This window comes from Sceloporus occidentalis, unplaced genomic scaffold (genome assembly GCF_023333645.1).
Source record: "Sceloporus occidentalis isolate IW3139 unplaced genomic scaffold, rSceOcc1.0.p SCAF_11, whole genome shotgun sequence".
In the NCBI taxonomy this organism is placed as follows: Eukaryota; Metazoa; Chordata; class Lepidosauria; order Squamata; family Phrynosomatidae; genus Sceloporus; species Sceloporus occidentalis.
Window position 1 is genome coordinate 8,949,428 of NW_028316991.1, and position 22,680 is coordinate 8,972,107.

At 41.8% G+C, this 22,680-nt stretch overlaps 1 protein-coding gene across 1 annotated transcript; it reads right to left on the bottom strand.

The window, feature by feature from the left end:
• Positions 1-23: 23 nt before the first annotated feature.
• Positions 24-13,391, bottom strand: LOC149305524 (regulator of microtubule dynamics protein 1-like). The gene is made up of 11 exons (XM_089477550.1): positions 13,233-13,391; positions 12,273-12,356; positions 10,290-10,407; positions 9,511-9,598; positions 8,668-8,827; positions 7,035-7,124; positions 5,517-5,572; positions 5,079-5,166; positions 2,515-2,545; positions 1,840-1,973; positions 24-68 (listed from the first exon to the last, which is right to left on the bottom strand). Exons 1-11 carry the CDS (start codon positions 13,389-13,391, stop codon positions 24-26), a joined length of 1,053 nt encoding a protein of 350 aa, XP_089333676.1.
• Between the last annotated feature and the right edge of the window lie 9,289 nt (positions 13,392-22,680).

Genomic DNA, 22,680 nt, shown 5'->3' on the forward strand with positions numbered 1-22,680 from the left:
TTCAGGTGTAGATACAACATGCTTCATTTCCCCAGTGACTTCAAGATGTCGGCAGCTTCTTTGTGAACCTACAAAATGAATAAAGCTGGGTTAAAAAGACCAAGGGTTGTCTTCAATTTTTCTGCTGTTTGGCATCAACCCTAAATATTTCTAATGAATAATGTGTTTTCCTGTGTTTACATTATTAATCAGGAGGAAAACTGTGAGCCTGGACACATCCAAGGTTTACACTCCTGTAATTCTGCACTCACACAAGTGAACACTTACCCTACCCAGTCCCTGTTGAGGAGTAGGGGAACTACACTATATCACCAAAAGTATGTGGACGCCTGTTATCACACCTGTATTCCCGGGTTGTTGCTGGAATAACGACCAATAAATACATAAAACAAAGTATGCTCAGTGAATATTTATGTCTTAGGTGTTTTTTTGAATGGTATTCACTGGGCATGCGCTGAATTCTTGCGTTGAATTAGAAGGCCTGGGTCACGATCTGAATTCCAGTTCACCCTAAAGGTGTTGGGGTTAAGGTCAGGGCTCTGTGCGGCCATTTAAATGCCTTCCCACCACACTCCTCAAACTATGTGCACTGGGGAACAGAGAGGGACCTTCACTCAAACTGTCCCCACAAAGTTGGAAGCATAGCGTTGTCTACGTCTTGGTATGCTGTAGTATTAACATTACTCTTCACGGACGCTAAGGGGGCCGAACCCTGAAAAACTAGGCCCCAGACCATTATCCACACCCACAAAAAAAAACTTTATAGTAGGCACTATGCATTCCGGTGATTATCTCCTGGCATCAGGCATAACCAGATGAGTTCATCAGAATATCCGACCGTGAAGCAATTCATCACTCCAGAGAACACGTTTCCAGTGGCGGTGGGCTTTACATCAATCCAGCCCATGCTTAATATTGCACATGGTGGTCTTCAGCTTGTGTGCTGCTTCTCTGCCATGGAAACCCATACCGCATTCACAAAGTCATCATGTTGCTTCCAGAGGCAGGTTATTGATACCACAGGAGGACGAGCAATTATTACACACTTCAGCAGTCAGTGTCCCCATTGTGAGTCTGTGTGGTCTACCCCTTTGTGGCTGAGCTGTTACTCCTAGACGATTCCCTTTCACTATAACAGCATTCACATGTGACCAGGGAAGAAATTTTGTGGCAAAAGCAGCATTGTGTGACAGTTCCGCTACAAATAACTTTACTGCCACTGTTTATCAATGACTGTGAGCTTGATTTTTATTTATTTTTTTACAGATGGTAGGTGTTTTAGGCTCTCCTCATTGCTAAGCTCATTAGAGTGGGTGTCCACATACTTTTGTAACATATTGTGTATTTAACACAGTAAAAGAAGCTTAGCACTGACCTAGCGGATGCTTAGGGCCCAGTTATCTTGATTGAGTGGATAAATTATGCAAGAAAACATAATGAAACAGGTTTACCAATCGTATAAACCTAAGGCATTAACGTGAAAGCAAACCTGGAAGGTGATCATGTGTAATCGCTTTGGGAGTGTTTTCCACAAATTAGTCCCCACTGACGCGGTTATCTTTAATTTTCTAGTGAGAAGGGATAATATTGTGGTGTTTGGGGACATATTTTTACATTTTTTTTTTTAGACTTCTGACTGGAGATCCCTTTGCAGTCATTAAAGACCTCCATGATCTCTCTTGGAACTGGAATGTATACCTTATGATGTCATGGTGACATCGCTGGAGTTCATTTATTCATTTTTATAAAGTTGATTTATATTTTTATATAGTTGAAAGCCAAGGATTTAGGAAGTGTTTAACACTTCCTAAATCCATTATGGTTTCCTGTTAATCTTACCTGTTGGTCTTCCTCTGTTCGGGCAGGATAATCTTTTGCTTTTGTTAACCAGTATACTGCCAGCTCCTTGTTCTTTAACTTCAAATATGTTTTACCCAGATAAAGATGATTTTTGCTATAGAAATTTGGCTCCGCTGTCCAGAAAAAAAGGCAAGCATTCACTATTAAATCTACTGTCAACAAGAGGAAATTCAATGGGGGGTTGGCTTTCAAAGCCTTTTAGGTGCCCTGTCCCCCCTCTCTCTCTGAGGACAATATGAGCCGATGAAGAAGCAGGGCTCTGCAGACCAGTTTTCCTGAGCACAGTATGTGCTTAACTGTAGGGGGCTTGTTGGAGACGGCAGCAGGTCTCTACTACCTTGACAGCGTAACCGTGCTGGCACCAAGCGTCGCTTTACTAAACCCCTTGGATGCGGGTTCCTGCTGACGGGTAGGTCAGAGGGGGAGGCTGTGAGGCTGATCTGCTGTGAAGTAACACACGGCCTCCATCAGCCAGGTGTGAGCCTCAAGTGCTGAGAGTTCCATTGTGTGCAGCCTCTGTGTAATTCTCACAAATTGAATAATCCACACATTGCAAAATTCTGCAAGTTACTTGTATGGTTAAATAGGAAATGATTCATTTCCTGTTACACAAGCACATACAGGTGAGGTATATGTCCTGCATTCATTACTTACCTTCCTCAGCCTTCTGAAAATATTCTAGAGCCTAAAATAAAAAAAGGAACCAAATGTAACCATCACGTTATGGCACCTGGCAATGATCCAGCCCCATCCAATCCTATAGCACAATCTTTACATGAATGGAATGGTATCAAAAGAATTCACATACATATAAAACATTCCACACACTTTACAACTTGTAACGTATACAGTTATTAGCAGGTCACGTGAAAAGCTCTAAACACTTGCCCTTTACCTCACCCTCTAAAAAGCGGCCCTGCTTGGCCAAGCGTTGGCAGCTACCCCGACTTCAGCGCATAGAAACGTGCGCAACACAAAGATTTGGAATTATGCCATTAATAAGGTGCTAATCGCATCTTAAACAAAAAACAGGGCACTTAAACATAGGCGCTAAATCCTCATTACCCCTAAGCCATCCGGGCAAACCGGATTCACCAGTTACAGCCGTCGGACCCCAAATGTTAATTAGGTTAGCTGTCTTTCATGAGAAATAGAGCTGAAGATATGAACACACCCAGCAGATTAGTTACATCCCAGGCCGGGGTAAACACAAGATTATGCGTTACAGAATCTAAGCCTAAAGCTTACAAATAATATTAATAGTAGTACACAGGGCACCTGCTGAGCATGGAAAATAATACTACCGCTGTACTTAACATTATTAAAAAAAACAAAAAAAAACAAAAAACAGAAATATGTATTATAGACTTATGCATTTGTTTTTCTACAAACTTTATTTTTAACAAGAATTGCATGTTTTTGTGATGAAAATTAATTAGCTGCACTGCCACGTGTAGCTGCCGTTACAAGACGTTTTGGCGCTCATTCATGAGGTAAAGTGGGAGGGGCTGTGTGTGGGAGGGTACATATCAATGACTGATAGGTAGAAGTAGTAAAACAATGGAACCTGTGGGAGTTTTTCCCCTTTTTTTTTTTTTTTTTAATTGGCCAATCGGCATTTACAAGGGGAGGGGCCAAACATTACACATACCACGTTCCTGAGTAGAGTTTATTTGATTAAGACAGCTGGCCATTTATGCTACTAGCCAAACCTGTGCAAGTCATTTTTTTTTATCTTTCTACATATTATTTATTATTCTTCATTGATAAATATTGGTGACTATATAATATGTATAATACAGAATATTGGGGAAACTCAGTCCTGCTGCATGTGCCTATTATCTGCCAGCATCGGCCTGACCAAGCCCAGTGCTCTACTGCTGCTGCTGCACTTCTTTGATCGTCACTACAATAAGGGAACATTTTTCTTAAATTTTCTATAATGAAAGGCAAGTGCAGAAGGTGTCAGAGACTTCCTCCTTTTGAGACGCCCCCAAATGTCGTTCCGAATCAAAAGGGACCTCGGAATTTGCCCTAGCCAAATGGTCATGAAGCGAAATTAGTTGCCTAAAAACGAAACAAACATCCGAAGCAATTTTGCTCACCGTGCACACACACGTCTATATATTATACAAGAAATATGTAACAAAAAGACCTTCAGCTTTTCCTATCTATCTTTCTCCAATCCCTGCTTCAATGTACTTAAAGAGGACCAGATTTCAGCCACAATAAGAATTATCTAATCAGTTCACATACGTTGCTTATTATTATTCAGTGTACAGGACTGTAAAAAGGAATGGTTTCAGAACTCCCTCTTTTGGTTATATCCCTTAACCCCTTCAAGACCGGGACGTACCTGGTACTTCCTGGTCAAAGGTCACCGCCAGACCGGGACGTACCAGGTACGTCTTCGATGATGCGCGATCCGTAGCAGCCACTCCCCCTCAATTCTGTGCACGTGATTAGCTTTGAAGTGAATCACGAGCACGGAATGAAGACGCAGTACACAAACGCCAGTCCTGAAGGGGTTAAAGCGGGATCTGCTTTCCTCCTCTTGCTTTTTTTCCTCCCATGAGTGTGCAGCACTTTTTTTTTGTTTGTTTGTTTGTTTGAATTACTCCAACACAACTTTATCTCTACCTACACTATATGAAAACTAACATAAAACCTACTCTGCATTCCGTCCGCCTAACAGGACACATCAGCCATTGCAGACGCTTTAATTTATAATATAGCTGGGTATTCCACCCCCCCCCCACTTGAAAATGGATTGAACAATTCAGCAGAATCACGCTATGCCCCGATACCCAAGGCTTGAAGGAGCTGAACATATTAGCTGGTGAGAAGCGCACTCATGCCGTGTACTCAGTAACACCCAGCAGGGTTATCTTGTCTTACAGCTGTAACAATGTGCCAACGCAACATCCCAACAGCAGTGAATGGGACCTCTGTGCCACTCCTGCACCCTTGCAAAATATCATAGCCAAGATGAACAATAAGAGGGTTGGGTAGCAGCGTCGACAGCTACATATACAGAAATAGGAAAAGTCACATTTATTTATGATAAATACAGGTTTCTTTTCACTGCACGTGAAATACAGATCAGGAAGGAAGGAGGGACTGTTCTGGTGCTTTTTACTGTAATGCGAGTTACTAAAGGGCCAGGCAGGTGCTGAAGTAGAAACAGTAAAAGATAAAAACACAGCATATAACATTACCTCGTCGTATTGGACAGACGGCGTGGCAGCAAACAGCGTTGAGGCTATTTTCTTTTGATACCATGGCATATCGGCAAACATATAAATCCTGCAAATAAATTATAAGTCAACCCGTTCCTTCTTATCTTGAAGACCCCCGGCCTCCCGTAAGCTGCATTCCTATGTAAACCCAGACCGCAGAAAGACTGGCTACACATTTTCTTGCGAATATGGAACATAAGATAAAAACATAGAATTTGGTGGCAGGTAAGAGCCATTCAGCCAACATGTACTTGTTTTTATTAGATCTCCTATACCGTGTTATAATCTTATTGTCAGAAATGCATAGCATCAGCTTTAATGTTTTATTCCTGGGAATCCCCCCCCCTTTTTTTTTTCTAAAGGGTTTTAAAACAGAGTAGCAGGACTGCTATTTATGTACTTGTGTTTTATACATACCACAGACCAATCAGGTGAATGGTAGTAGCATCTTTTGGATTAAGTTCAATTGCTCTCTGTAACAAAGGTTATGGAACATCATTCAGTATACCGTGAATAGATATTTTACACGCACATATATTTTGTACCCACAAAACAGAGCATATATGATTGCAATCTCTTCTGCTTTTGCTATATTGTAAAGTTACTTGTAGGGCCACATCTCCCATTAGGAAGACTGGAAAGTGGACATCTAGTATGTTGTTAGCCCCACACAGCAGGGACCTCTTCCCTTTCTGTACCGGCATGTACTAATTTTATTATCAAATGTTCTATATTCAATTTTAACATTTGTAATTACCGTATTTTTCGCTCCATAAGACGCAGTTTTTTTCCTCCCAAAGTAGGATGAAAAATCAGCCGCGTCTTATGGAGCGAAGATGCATGCAGGCAGGCAGGCAGGGAGGGGGGGCAACGATATACCGTATTTATCGGCGTATAACACGCACTTTTTTAACTAAAATCCGGAGCTTAAACCCTACCTGCGTGTTATACGCCGATAAATCCGGGGTCGCAACTGAGGCAGGCGGCGGCGGCCGCCAGCAGAGGAGTCCTGGATTTCTGCCAGTCAGGGGGGCCCAAGGGGTGCCGAGCGGTTGCTGAAGACAACCGCTCGGCAACTCTCGGGCCCCTCTGCCTGACAGATATACAGGAATCCTTTGCTGGCGGCAGCCGCCGCCACCGCCGCCTGCCTCAGCGCTTCAACTCCTGTGTTGGAAGCGTTTGTCTCGGGTGCCGGCGCTTTACGCTGGGCGCCGGCATATGACGTCAGACGCCGGCGCTCAGCAGTGAAGCGCCGGCACCCGAGACAAACGCCTCACGCTTCCAACACAGGAGTTTAAGGTAAGTGACCGGGGCGGGGGGGGGGGGAGATCCTGAGAAGGGGGGGTTAGGGAGTTAGAGGGGAGATCCTGAGAAGGGGGGGTTAGGGAGTTAGAGGGGAGATACTGAGAAGGGGGGTTAGGGAGGGAGGTCTTACTGTGTGTGTCTTACTGTGTTTGTGTGTGTGTGTCTTACTGTGTGTGTGTCTTACTGTGTGTGTGTGTGTGTCTTACTGTGTTTGTGTGTGTGTGTCTTACTGTGTGTGTGTCTTACTGTGTGTGTGTGTGTGTCTTACTGTGTGTGTGTGTCTTACTGTGTGTGTGTGTGTCTCACTGTGTCTGTGTGTGTCTTACTGTGTCTGTGTGTGTCTTACTGTGTGTGTCCTACTGTGTTCATAGCTTATTCAGTTATTGTAATAAATATTTTAGCCCATTTTTTAGCTCAAAATATTTTTTCCTTTTTTTTCTCCTCTAAAATCTAGGTGCGTCTTATCAGCAGGTGCGTCTTATAGAGCGAAAAATACGGTATATATCCTCCCCTATTTAGTGGTGCTTTAAAAACAAACCCAAGGTAATGTGTAACATAAGCATTCGTTTGCTTACTACTTTATTAAATATGCTATAAAATAAATGTTAATAGACCAAGTACTTCCCATACCTGAAAGTGATCCCTTATTTTATAAGCATTTCCAATTTTCACCTTGATGCCTTCATATTCTCCAACATCACTAAGGCATATACCATACCACTAAAATACAAACAGTCACAATCAGCACAAAGATTTACCAGACTGTTCATAATAAAATAATTATTCACAAGACACAACACATACAACACTAAGCTGGTCAGAAAACCCCTTACAAGCACCAAAAGAAAGTAATCCATAGCCAATCTCTACCCTTAAGGGTCCACTCACTAAAGAGGAAGTTGGTATGTTTGGGGTTTGTTTGGAAGTTGGTATGGGGTGGTTTCAGGAGAGTTGCAGTTTCATCTCCCTGACTTTGCTTTTAAATATTAAGAACCTTCTGCTCCAAGAATAGAATGAATGGCCCTATATCCCAGGGCTTGAAAAAAATTTTTTTAAATCTAGGAGCCAGCTAAAAAAGTTAGGAGCCAGGACTTTTTTTTGCCCCAGCACTTTACCCTAACCCTCACTTTGCCCTGCACTTACACTTTGCCCACACTACCATTAATTAATCCCATTAATTAACTATGTCCCCAGTTTCCCATAGGCATCTTTGTCACTAAATAGCTTCCCATAGTCCCATGTTTAGTGACAAAGATGCCTATGGGAAACTGGGGACAGAATTTGCCTTTTCCCCCAGTTTCCCATTGGCATCTTTGTCGCTAAACATGGGACTATGGGAAGCTATTTAGTGACAAAGATGCCTATAGGAAATTGGGGACAGAGTTTGCCTTTGCCCCCAGTCTCCCATAGGCATCTTTGTCCCAGCCTTCCACTGGCAAGCATGCCCCCAGTTACTTCCACTTACCTGACCCCGATGTGCACTCTGTTGGATTCCCGCTGTCAAACATCTGTACAAAGCAGACAACCCCGCTGCTGCTGCCGCCGACGGCTCCACCCTCCTCACTGAACGGGTCTGGCACCGCCCACAAAGGTCATTGAGCAGCGCTAGTGCCACCCGCGAAAGTTATTGAGCTTCTATTTCGAATCAACAGGGGTGGCATTTTAAGAAGCCGTCCCCGTTGATCCAAAATAGAATTGAGTCAGCTGGCCAGCGCGACTCAGTGACCTTCGTGGGCGGTGACAGCCCCATTCAGTGAGGAGGGTGGGCGGAGCCGCCGGCAGCAGCGGGGTTGTCTGCATCGCACAGACATCTGCTGCTGCCGGAAAGGAGGATCCAAGTCCCCTGCGACGCTGCGGGGGATCTGGATCCTAAACCCAATTATAGGTTTGGCTCACAAACACCTAGGCGCCAGGACAAAATTATCAGTCGCCATAGCGACCTGGCGTCTGGGATTTGTCGAGCCCTGCTATATCCACCATATTTAAATGCATGGAATTTCTTTAAGGTGATTGACCTGTGCATTATGCATGGCCAGCATTGCTTTTCTCGCGGATACATTTTTAAAGATGGCCCTTTGTAATGCAGGGAGCCGAAACATTACATTTAAAGAGCAGCGACGGATTCCAGAACCACAACTTTCCTGCAAACTCTCCTACCACCTCCAACATTAACAAATAATGAATAAACCCATATTTCGAAAAATATCAGACCTTTAAATTATGTTAACTTACACAAAATCACTTAGACTTTTGTCAGCCTTACCTTATGGGCTGCCCAACACAAGCTATCCTTTTCCAGAGCTTTTTTTGCGAAATCATGAGATTCGTAAACTACCCTCTTCTTCTCATCTGGGGTAATATTGCCAAGTTGGCCAATTTCCCGACACGCTCGCGCAAATCTCCACAGGATTTCAGGATCTTCACTGAAAATACAGACACAAATAATACATAAATATTAGGTTTATTGATCCTTTGACATTTTTGGGGACTGCTTGGTTGAACCACCACATTGGTAAATCAGGTTTGGAGACCTAGAATTCACTATATTCAGAATTCTATGTGTGAACAGGTCCAAGTGTTAGGCTCTTTATAATACGCTTTCATTCACACTCTGCTGAGTTAGGTGTACAAAACGGAGGAAAACTCTAAACTTGTTCAAACAAGATCTTTTGTTTTTTTTATTTTTTTATTTATTTAATTGTGAGCACATTCCTGGTGAATATTCTACAGAAGACAAAAAATGCCTTAAAAAAGTCTGCAGGGCATAGGATGGATGTGGGAACTCCAATAGTAACAGGAGAAAAAAAAAAACAACAATGTTATAATACACATAATAAAGAAGCCGTGAGGGCTTGATTTATGTTAAAGCGAATGTAGTAGTACATTCACGTATTTGCTTTCTATAATCCAACCGCGGCACATACATTTGTAAAAGGCATGGGTAGTCCAGAGGAGCGATTCATGGGGCTCTCCCAATACTTCATATGCAGGGCCAGACCAACCTTATTAATGGTGACATTTCACGCAGGCTGGCCCCGTAAGGAAAAACTTGAAAAGGGCTAAGCACGACCAAGCTTTAGAAAGACCTGACACGTAACCTCCCTACCTGTCTTTGTACTGGCTCAGGAACTCATATAATTTCTCCATTTCGCCATTACCGTGCAGATAATCTGCCTGCTCTTTGATGTCTTCAACTTGAAAAATAAGAGAGAGAGAAAAAAAAAGTAAATTGATGGATAAACAATCATTTTCTGGGTATGTTACAAGTACATAGTAAAATAATGATACTGATATGATAATACTGATAATAAAGAAGGATGACTAATTACTATTATTGGAATAAACTGTTACAACACAAAGGCAGTTGTACTTATGGAAGCATGAATATTATATATTTCTTACACTTATTTAACTGCATCGATTTGGCTCCGCAAATCGGGAGCGTACAAGGTCATGGCACGAGTTTCACAACACGGGATTTAAAAACAACAATGATTTCCCGGAATGGGAACCAAAATGCAAATTGTTTACAGAAGACAAAACGTGTGAAATGAGCCATCCTGTATTATTTGTGATAAAATAAGGGGTGGATTCACTAAACTAGGGGCTTGCGAGAGAATTGATCGGTTAATGTCCCGGTGCATAGCCGGGTATTAATGTGTGTGATTCAGAAATTCAAGAACTAAATCAGGGATCAATTTCCCACAACGGCTTTGACAATAATAATTTTTCAGTAAGGTAACTACTGCCGGTACCTGGTAATCGCACTCTCTTATAGTTTATTAGATAAAAAGTTTCATATACAGCCCTACCTTGGTTATATAAATGGATTGTGTTTTCTGGCACCAAAATGTTATTTTTTTGTTGAGGTCCGCATTCATTTACCTTTAATACTTGCATGAACAACTGCATTTTTCCTTTTCCGTCTTAAGGATTCTATAGCTAAGAAAGAGAGGGAGGACAGGACAAGGCCTTTCTCCAACAATGTCAATTTCCCAGAAGCCTATGGAAACAAAAAAGCAGGACTCGTTTGTAACCAAAAGACATGAGACTAAATCGGGGTGCGCAAAGAGGACATTTGGTTTTTTCAATATAACAATGAACAGTAAAACCTACATACTATTTCTGTGCTATTCTTTAAAATAGCATCTCATGACGTATCCAATCAAATGAGAAACGTGAAGCTTATTTTCAGCATCTATTTGCCTTAAGTAACTGCCTCATTGCCAGAATTGTGAAATTACAAGTTAAGATGCACTGGAACTAGTTGTCACAGGCACTGCTCCTTTGAAGAGGACTGCTCACCTATGCTGCTCTTGGTGTTGTATTATTGCCTCTAGCTAGTGCTAGTTTCTGCCCTTCACTATCTTGCTTTTATAGGTTTTTTTGGACGGCAGAGCTATTTTAGATCAGCAAAGTTCTACGGTATGTACGGCAAGGCTATCAATTTTTCCAAGGTAATGGGGAGGAATTATGCAAAGCTGTGCCAACGCAGGTACTGCCCCCGACATGCATAAAGTGTAAGTGGATTATTGTGTGTGACATATTATATTAATCATTTGACCATAAATCTGGGATCTGGAAAAGTGACAACTTTTTTTTTTTTTTTTTTTTTAATGACCTAGTTTTTAAAATTGCTTAATCTACCCAACAGCCTAAATTACCTGCAAAAAATTATGTCACAGAAAATATTACGCCAGACTTGTCATTTGAAACAGATATCGGTAGGGTGGATGGGGTGGGTACAGGTGTTCCCGGGGCAAATCCGAAACATGAAAAAAGCAGAAACGCAGAGAAGACTGGAATTTGCTATGAAAAGGAAGAGAACTTCACTCCTCCAAGGGTGATGGATCTTCACTCCAGCAAATCATAGCCCTCTCATTCATTTGGCATGAATTGCAGCTATGAAGAAGAAACGTTTTAAGCAAGTAAAATAAATAAATGGATATTCGAATACTTACCAGGAGCAATCATGTTTCGAGGGGCTGACAAACAGTAAACGTCCCCTTTAACAAGAAGAGCCTAAACACAAAAATTGCTCTGATACTATAACGGAAAATGGCTCCGGTGACGAAGGGGTTAAAAAAAAAAAATCAAAGCACCCAAGATTTCTCTAATACAGGACCATTTCTCTTTTTTTCAAAATTAAATAAAGAAAGAAAAAAAAAAAGCATTTGGGAAATTTCTAAAATGTAATATATATATATATATATATATATATATATATATATATATATATCTCGCATATTTTTACCCATAAGATTATTTTGAGAGTAATATTTAACTACTGTCTGATAAAGAGAACTGCCCCCCCAAACATAACATGCATGACTAGGAGAGTCTAGGTGTCATTATCTCATGTTATCGTGAAAACCTTGACAGTATCTCCTAGCGTCAAAGTGCTCGACGCAATGCTCTCCTCGCATAATTCCAATGTCCAGCAAGATCTGCTGAGATAAAGTAGATCAGTTTACAGAAACTTTATCTTAGACCCACATCTATTCCTCTAAACTGACAATAATCATGCTTTATTTCAGCGGGATTTTATGCCACAAATAATCCATAGATCTTAATTTCCATGAGGTGGAGTGTAAAAAAAAAAAAAAAAAAAGAAGATATATATATATATATATATCCACTAAAATATTATTTGCAGGTTTATCCAACTTCACCATGCAGCATTATTACATGTTTTTAAAGAGCGCCATTGGACTCTGTAGAATTACAACAATTTAACAATAACATGAGGAAAATAAATACAGGAGGCAATAAAAATACATTTAAAAAAAAAAAAAAAAAAAAATGTAAAACATGCAATTTTATCTAACGCCGCAGCGCAACTTCGGTTCCGCACACACAGTCCTTTACGTGTTCCGAGCGTTTCCTGACATCGTCCCTGGAAGAGCGACCTCTATCCCCATCTCCTCCAACATCTATACGTTGCAGGCCAAACTTCACGAGCAATGGCACGCAAACAGGTTATTCACCTACACAATCCAGAGAAGCTATAACCCCAGATTGCTGGCAGACATATGCGATATTACGATGATTAAAGGCGGACCCCGCAGAAAACTATTAGCAGATAACCTGTAAGGAGCAAAATAACCATTTTTTGGGGTACAAATAAAAATTAACTTGTATACACTTAACCCCAGGGGTCCAAGACTTTTTACCAACCAAGAGACATGTCTATAATAATGATGATGATACAAAATATATCACAAATATGCCATTATAAGTGTTTCAAATATTAGCATTAACCATAATTTTTTTTTTTACATTTTGATTATAATATGTATATATAAAAGTTAAGATAAATAAATATTTTACTTCTGCATCCTAAACTATGATATATATAGTAAGTATCTCTCTCTAAAAAGGCGTGAATATAAATCTCACCTAAATATGATTTGCCCAACATAATGGATAAGACTTTAATGAACTGACTTTAAAAGTATTTTTTTTTTACATTTACAAAATCGCATAATATATATATATATATATATATATATATATATATATATATATATATATTATATTCACCTGCTCGTTATCTGTATAGCTGTATATATGCTTTCCATATTAAAATAAAATTACACCTCTTTAATAAAAAAGCATGAGGTTTAATCAATGAAGCCCCCTTGTGTCTTACATGAGTAATGGAACCCGGTATACTCGGTGAAATGTTGATTGAAGCCCCAGGGTTTCTCCTGATCAGCAGTCTGGGTAACGGACTGCGAAGGAAACGCTGAAGAAAATTCGTAAACATAGTGCGTGCTGCCTCAGGAACTACTAAGTAATAAGTGCCTTACACCGGCATATACTTACATTCTGGAAACTAGGCACTTCCGCCACACACCACTCTCTTCCGTCAAAAGCGCCAACCAAAGTTTGACTAACTTCCGCCACACTCTTCCAGGCTACGCCCGGCTTGGAAACATAAATAAACGCCTTACGGACAAGGCGCACTTTGAGTTGTGTCGCCATTTCCGTCAGCTTCAGTTTGCTTTGTCAGCCCCGCTTCCGGTTAGTCGTAAACCTGTTCTTCGGACGTCGGTTGGATAATTCGTGATATAAATGCCCAATACACTCTCTAATTAAGTGGGGATGGGCAACAATTCCGACAGTGGATTCAGTTTTCTTGATGGAATGTATATGTGTTTAACATCCTCACCCCACATTTATATGAACTTCCTGTTACCCCCAAATTTATTTTATGAACTTCCTGTTACCCCCATATTTATTTTATATGTACTTCCTGTTACCCCCACATGTATTGTAAATTAACATCCTGTCACCCCCCCCCCCCAGTTATTTTATATTAACTCCCTGTTGCAGAACTTGGCTACAATTTCTCCCTGGATCAAGAAGCTCTTGATCTATTTATAGCCCTATAGGTCATGCCTTTCTAAGGAAAATATCCTGACCGCTTTTGAAGGCATCTAATGTATCTGATAGAACCACCTCCCTTGGCAGTGAATTCCATACCTTTATTGCCCTTACTGTAAAGAATCCCTTTGTTGTCTATGAAACCTGCACTCTTCCAGTCTCAGAGGGTGACCTCTTGTTCTTTGTACATTTCTGTTAATGAACAGGTCACTGAAGAGCTCTTGATATTGGTCCTGCATATACCGTATTTGCTCAATTATAAGATAAGGTTTTTTTCATGAAAAATAACCATCACCTTTTATTTGAGGTTGTCTTCTAATCAGACCTCAAATAGAGGTCTGACTGCAAGACTAAGTTCCAGACTATCAGGGAGGCAGAATGGCATATAGGGGGTTAAAAAGAATATCAGGGAGGCAGAGTGGCATATAGGGGGTTAAAAGGAACATCAGGGAGGCAGAGTGGCATACAGGGGATTAAAAGGAACATCAGAGTGGCATCTAGGGGATTAAAAGGAATATTAGGGAGGCAGAGTGGCATGTAAGGGGTTAAACAGAATATCAGGGAGGCAGAGTGGCATGTAGGGGTTGAATAGTATATCAGGGAGGCAGAGTGGCAAATAGGGGGTTAAAAGGAATATCAGGGAGGAAGAGTGGCATATAGGGGATTAAAAGGAACATCAGAGTGGCATCTAGGGGGTTAAAATGAATAAACACAAAAATTTACTTTTCTCTATTATAGTTTTTATGAAATATGAAAAAATAGTTTACATGTGAATTAATATTACTAGTAAAACATTTTCCTATAGGGTACACATATCCCCCTCTAAGATGCCATTTTTTTCAGTATATATAATTTTAACTTTTTTTAGTCTCTCTTCATAACTAGTATCTTCCAATCCCCTTATTGGTTTTGTAGCCCTCCTTTGCACTTTTTCTAGTTCCATAATGTCCCTTTTAAGGACCGTTGCCCAGAATTGTACCGCATATTCAAGGTGAGATCTTACCTTTGACCTATAAAGAGGCAAGATGTTATCCTCCTCCCGTGAATCAATATCTTATTTTATGCATGCCAAGATGTTTTAGATGTATGTTTGCCTGCCAGTATGCGATAAATGATTGTTGTGTAGGCAGAGGATTGCCGCGTAAATGAGTGCAGAGGTTTGTGTGACTTTATAAATGTCATGCTCCTTAGTCTTGCATTACTGATTGCAATTATTGCAACCACCAGCAGGGGGACAATGGGAGCGCCTAGCAGTGTCTAGAAACCCTGCTGAAGCTCTCCTGCCCTCATGAGAACTTCCACTGGGTGTCAGCAGTGACATCTACAGGAAGAGAAAGCCTATACCTTTGGAATTTTCTGGCTCTGGATCCCCGGAGCCCCCTTGTGGGAGGCAGGTAGGAAGTCCTGCTGATGTAGCAGATGAAACAATTGCGTGGAGGCTATTCAGGTATGACATAAGATGTATCACTGAATTACTTGCAATGAGGGTAGACTCAATGTGGGGACAATGCATTGTCTCGAAATCAGAAGTCTGAGTGAAGTCTCTCTGATTGTCTGAACTCAGTGTAAGCTGCAGCCAGCACCAGGTATGTGTGTTTGTTACTGTATGTCACTGTGTTTACATAGGTACATAGTTATATAGGCTGAAAAAAGACATGCGTCCATCAAGTTCAGCCTTTCCTATATCTGTTAATTTGTTGCTGTTGATCCAAAAGGAGGCAAAAAAAACCCAGTTTGGCTCTTTCCAATTTTGCACTAACCAGGGAAAATGGCAGATTTTCCTTGGTTCAATAAGCTGTTTCCCCATAATTAAAGATTATATCCCTCCATCCAGTTGCTGTTTAAACGTCTGTACAGACTCCGATAAAACTACCTCTGCAGGCAGAGAATTCCACATCCTTATTGTCTTTACTGTAAAAAACCCTTTCCTCTGCTTTAGACTAAATCTCCTTTCTTCCAGTCTAAACGCATGACCACGTGTCCTATGCATAGTCCTGTTTATGAATAGATTTCCACACAATGGTTTGTATTGGCCCTGAATATATTTATATAATGCTGTCATATCCCCTCTGAGGCGCCTTTTTTCTAAACTAAACAGAAAAAGCAAAGATATTCTTACTTCTGTATGATTGTGCGTGATAACAGCGGGGGCGATCTGTATGAGTGTGCAGGGTGACAGGTCATGTTGTGTATGAATGTGTGCTGGATAACGGGGCCGATCTGTATGAGTGCGTACTGGATGACAGGAGCAACTCTATATGAGTTTGTGCAGGATAGCGGGGGCCACTCTGTATGAGCATGTGATGGATGACGGGTCCCGCAGCATATGAGCATGTGTGCGGGAAGCCACTGTACTTCTGGGCGTTGGGATACGATGTCATATCAAAGTACCTCACCTTTAAAGGAAACATTGGACAGAAGCAAACTATGGAGGACTGTGCTAATGCGGCCCAGTCCTCCATAGCCTGAGGCTTTCATGGTACTGGCATGAAATGGGGTTTGCGTAACCAAAGTGAGAATTCAGTGGGCCCAATGAAGGGAACCTAGTTGTTATAACCTTGCAGTTAATTTTAATATTATGCATAACATAAAGGTTGTTTGTACATTCATACACACGTGACACATACAGTGACATTCATACGCACGTGACACATACGGTGACATTCATACGCACGTGACATACGGTTACATTCATGCGCACGTGACATACGGTCACATTCATGCGCAGCTGACATCTACAGCAACATTTCTGTGCACGGAACAGATTATACGATATAATTTATTGCTATGTTTATGCTGTCGCTCCTGTATGAAGACATTATTATGTCATCAAATCTTTTAATGACTTTAAGTGATTCGCCAATTATCCTTTATAACCTTATGCTGTCCATCTGTGTACAGAGCTGTGGAATATGATGGTGCTATATAAAAAAATAAATAATAATTGTGGTTGTTTAGCCAAATATTTGTGTAACAAACCTCTTAAACAGCTTTCCAACCCACAGGCCGGCACATAGGGCTTTTGGCGCCCGGGGCAGAATTGGAAATCCTGCCCCGTTCTGATGTTACGTCCAGGGGCATTACATTACATTTATTTATACAGGGCCTGCCGATTCCGCAGCGCTGTTACATTCATTAGAACAATGTATAAACACATACAATAACACATACAATAACAAACTGGTGCGAGCTTACAATCTAGTCGGTGGTTGAGGGGAGTGAGACAATAAGAGAGGACAGCTTGGATGGGGATGAGTTGATCTGCTTCTGATTTGTTGAAGCCGTTCGTTCCGATGGCTGTGATTAGGAGTATGGTTGAGAACACTGTAAAGGAATGTTGTACGCTTCCCTGAACAAGTGGGTTTTCAGAGAGGTTTTGAAAGTCGCGTACGAGGCAGAAAGTCTGACGGAACAGGGAAGGGCATTCCACAGGAGGGGAGCGGCGTGGGTGAAATCCTGCATACGGGATTGGGAAGAGGTGATAACAGTAGAAGAAAGCCGCAGGTCGTGAGAGGAGCGATAAGGGCGGGTAGGGGTGTATTTGGATAGGAGGATAGAGATGTAAGGGGGGTGCCGAGTTGTTGAGGGCTCTATAGGTCAGGGTTAGACGTTTAAATTTGATTCTGAAGGGTATGGGGAGCCAATGAAGTTATTGGCATAGTGGAGCAGCGGATGAGGAGCAGCGGCAGAGAAAGATTAATCTGGCATTACCGCCCAAGCACTCCTTGATCCACCTGCTATTCTTCCCCATGGAAGTTATGGCCCTGGAGCAAGCATATCGATATAAACAAGTAAACATTATTATACACAGGGCCGGCCTTAGGGGTGTGCGACCTGTGCGGCCCCACAGGGCGCCATAGCAACAGGGGCGCCGCCCGGGACTTAAAATAACCCCTTAAGGACCAGGCTGTGTTTTACCTTTTGTACCATTGGGACCGAGGCTGTTTTAACACTTTTGCGGTGTTCGTGTTTAGATGTAATTTTCTCTTTACTCATTTAGTGAACCCACACAAAATATATGTTGTTTTTTTCAGGACAAGAAGGGCTTTCTTCAGATACCATTGTTTTAATCATATTATCTAATTTCCCATAAAAAAAATAATAAAATATGATGAAAAATGTAAAAAAAACCCACATTTTCTGACTTTTACCCCAAAAATCTTTTACTCATCCAAAAAAGCTAATGAAAAAACCTACTAAATATATTCTACTATTTGTCCTGAGTTTAGAAATACCCAATGTTTTTATGTTTTTTTGCTTTTTTCTGCACGTTATGGAGCATTAAGTACAAGTAGCGTTTTGCTATTTCAAAACCATTTTTTCCAAATCTGGTAATTCTTCCCCCCATGTGCCATTTCGGGTATCTTTGAAGCCGGCCAATGCAATTTACCCCATCAAATCATATATTTTTGAAAACTAGACACCCCAAGGTATTTCAAATGCTAGAATTTTAACTCTTTCCATGCACTAATTCTACCACCAGTCTTTGTCAAACTTTGTGGCAGTAATTTATTTTGTGTTTTTTATCGCTAAAATTGCTCTTCAGGTATGGAGTTACAGCTCCTGTTATACAACACTTTCTAACAACACCCCAATATGTGTTCAGCAACATCTCCCGAGTACAGTCATACCCCCATGCATGGGTTTGAAGCCGGCTAATTCAATTTACCCCATCAAACCATATATTTTTGAAAACTAGACACCCCAAGGTATTTCAAATGCTAGTATTTTAACCCTTTCCATGCATGAGATTCTACCACCAGCCTTTGCCACACTTTGTGTTAGTATTTTTTTTTTACACAAATTGTACTTTGGGTATACATTTATAGCTCCAGGTATGCGTCACTATCAAACAACACCCTAATATGTGTTCAACAACATCTCTCGAGTACAGTGATACCACCCATGCATGGGTTTGACTGCTGTTTGGGGTTAAAAGGCCACATTTGGGAAGTGCGCTTTTTTTTTCCCTATTTTGGTCAGTCTGTGCCTATGCCCTATCTTTGAGCCTGGCCACTACAATTTACCTCATAAACCCATATATTTTTGAAAACTAGACACCCCAAGGTACTTAAAATGGTAGTATTTAACCCTTTCCATGCATCAGATTCTACCACCAGCCTTTGCCACACTTTGTGGTAGTATTTTTTTTTTTTTTTTTCCCACACAAATTGTACTTTGGGTATAAATTTATAGCTCCAGGTATACGTCACTATCAAACAACACCCTAATATGTGTTCAGGAACATCTCCCGAGTTCAGTCATACTCCACATGTATGGGTTTGTCTGGTGTTTGGGGTTAAAATGCCACATTTTGGAAGTGCACTTTTTTTCCCCCCCATTTCGGTCAGTCTGTGCCTATGCCCTATCTTTGAGCCCGGCCACTCCAATTTACCCCAACAAACCATTCATTTTTTTAAATTAGACATCCCTTGGGTATTTGAAATGCTTTTATTAAAATTTTTCCACGTCAGGATTTTTGGGAAGATACAGCGCTAATTTTAGCACTTGCTCATAATAAACTTTATTTTTTTATTTTACTCTTTTTGGACTTTTTTTTTTACATTTTGCTGGAACTGGATAGTTCCTCTAAAGCATAATAATTTTTAAATGTTACCATGTTTTTTTTAAGCTTTTTCTTTTTTTCCTTTTAAATATTTTACTAATCACATAGTGATTAGAAAGGTGGGCTCCATTAACTTGTATGGTTGAATGCAGTACCTGTATTCAACCTGCAAGTGGAGCCAGAGTTCTCTAGAGGGTCTGGAGACCGTCTAGCGAACTTTTTCAACTTTATTATTTTTTTTCCCGGGCCGCCGCCATCTTGCGGATGGTGAAGACTGCGTGCAGCTGCGGCTGCGAGCGCTCTCCGGAGCGGTCACAGCCCGCCCTGGGGTAAGTATTTGGTGTCGCTGGATGCCTCCTGATTGAGGCATTCCAGCGACACCATTGAAGTTTAGGAGGTGATCGTTGATCGCCTCCTAAACGCTTTTAAAACAGGCGTCCGCCGCCATACAATGTATGGCGGATGTTGACGCCCCGGGGAGGGGCCAGAGATGGCCCATCATGCTGATCTCGGTGTTGCTGAATGCCTCGACACTACAGCAACAACGTTTAAGCTTAGAAAGTGATCGTTGATCACTTTCTAAGCTTGTTTAAGTCTGATGACGTGTCAGGCACGTCATAGGTCGTTAAGTGACCGTTTTGCATGACGTGCCTGACCCGGCAATGGACGTTAAGGGGTTAAAACATTGTTTGTTTTTTTTGTAACTTTAACATCCTCCATGTTAAAGTTTTTTTTTACTTAATTTAACATGGATGATGTTAAGTAAAGTTAAAGAAAAAACAAAAAACGGGGTTTTCATTTAAGTCCTGGGCAGGGGCGCCGAGCGGTTGCTCGTGATGTTTTCAGCAACCGCTCGGAGCCCCTCACTCTCCGTGACTCCGTTGCAGTGCCGGTGTTTCGTGCTGAGCGCCGGATTTATTCTGGCGCTCAGCTGCGAAGCGTGCATCGCGGCAGAGTGGGAAGACGGACGCCTCCCGCTCCCACGGCAGGACTCCGGCAACAAGGTAAGTAAGGATAGGGGGTAGATAAGTGATAAGGGGCAGAGGTGCTAGATAGTGAGAAGGGCCAGAGGGGGGAGATTTTTTTCCCTTTTTTGGGGGATGGGGGGGCGCCAGAGGAGTAGTTCGCACAGGGCGGCAGAACACTTAAGGCCGGCTCTGATTATACAATTACATATCATCTCTAGTTTGCAATTTTGCCAGCAAACAGGTTAACCAGAGGCTTCTTGTGGTTTTTATTACCCTCTCTGTGTTTGGGTACTGATGTAAATCGAAACCTGTCTTCAGTCTATATACCGAGCACCGAGAAATCTGCGTGGAATCCACACGGATAGCTGCTACGCAGCGTGTAAACGGTCAGCACGCTCTGTCACTTCCAGTCAGTGTCGGGAATTAGGGAGGGGCAGACACGGAGCACGCGGGGCGTGGGCTGTGGGCAGAGGAAGAGAAGTGAAGTGGGGGAAGGAGATCGGACACCGACGCTGACACCGAGAGGTAGGTGATCCCGACTCGTAAGTGGCCTACAGCTTGTTGCAGAGGGGCTGAGGGTGCTGGGAGTGGGACCTCCATTCTTGTAACTTACCCGGCAGAGATTTCCTTTTAGCCAAATGCTCGCCCTTTAACCCTTTGAGATTGTAACGTTACCCCTGTTAGCAGCTATGATGCGCACGGGGCAGCTGGAGCATTGATTTGCGGGTAAGTAGCTCAGTTACTAGCTGTTAGTAATCAGGCTCTAGATAGCGTTAGACTCCATCATATACAGTCCTTACTGATAACACTGTATACATTCCATATACACAGTTAATTCTACTGATAACAGTGTATACAATTTCACTGTGTATACAGCGGCACTGTTAACTTTTTACAGTCACTTCAGATGCTATAGAAATAACGTTAACCCTTTTGGGTGCACACCCCTGGAATAAAGTGTGTATTGAGAAAAGCAGTTATTTCCGGATCGTATGACCCATCGTGTATCATCATCCATCGCTTTAAAATCAAGTTATGACATCATGGATAAAGTGAAACTGGTTTGTTGATCACTACTTGTGTGAGGGAATTAACGTGATCGTGAGGTCACTCTTGTTGCAAGTAAGTGTAAGTGGGATGAGTCACTATACTAATATTCAGGGATGAAGGGGTTAACAGCTGTCTTTATTCTGTGTGGAATGTAGGACGGGTATCGGCGGGTTTCATGATCGGTTAGATCTTTCTCTTTACAGATTATTAATATGAAGTTTCATACAAATATTTCCGTGATAATTCCAGCCACCGGCTAATATTTTTCCAGCCTCTTCCGCGTTGGTCTGTCAATTGGGGACTCTTGCGGGAAGCTGGACGGGGGGGGGGCTCTGGTCTGCTGGCACTACGGGGTTAAATTTCCCTGTTCTGGTGGGAGTAGTTACTGGTGTGGCTCTTAGGAAAGGCTCTCTGATAGCGCTTAATGTGTGGGATGCCAAAGTGATCATGTCTGCAGGGCTTGGCAAGTATGCAGGTTTTAGCTATACCTACCAAATGTCCAAAGTGGGTCATGACAGTCCCTCTAGTAACAGGAAGGCAACTGTAAAGGGGAATTCCAACCATCCTTTACAGTTATTTTTAGTAAAGTAATATGTACAAAACGCTCTACGGTTAACACCGGTGTTTTCAGAGATGCCCCTTAACATACATTTTCCAAGGGAATATCTGCTAGCCCATGGCTGGTGGCCTTAATGACCAGTGATCTCCAAGAATCATTATTATACAAATTTACCTCTGCAAATCTAATGACCAGAACGGGCAGATGGGGGGAAATCTAGATCAGATTCTCCAAATTATCTTATTGCCATAATATTTATTTTAGTTGCCCGATTGGGGCACGGTGTTGAGGGATAAGCGGTACTTTTATGTACCCCATCCCTGTTAATGAGCCAGTGTGATAACCCTAGTGTAGCGGCCCTTGAAAGACCCAAGAATGGGGCTACAACTGGCTTCACCAAGGCCACTTGCAGAAGGAAGGCTAGCTCCGGGTTGCCGCACAGGTTGGTTTAGTAGTCGGCTAGCAGAAGTCTCTACATTCTCTGAGATTTATTCTTACTTTCCAAGTTTCTCAGGTTAGAGATTTGGAGAGAAGCGGGATTATTTCTTACAGATCAGATCACCCTCATCTTCAGAGTTGCGGTTTTCTACTTAGTAATAATTGGCCACTAGATCCATTTGACCTTTAAACTAAATTAACCCTTGCCTGCTGAATGGATGTATGGATTCAGACAGTTACTGGTCTATCTACAGTCTTAACCTCTATCCTGCATTTTGAGAGACAGTCCTTGTATTTACTCCTTGC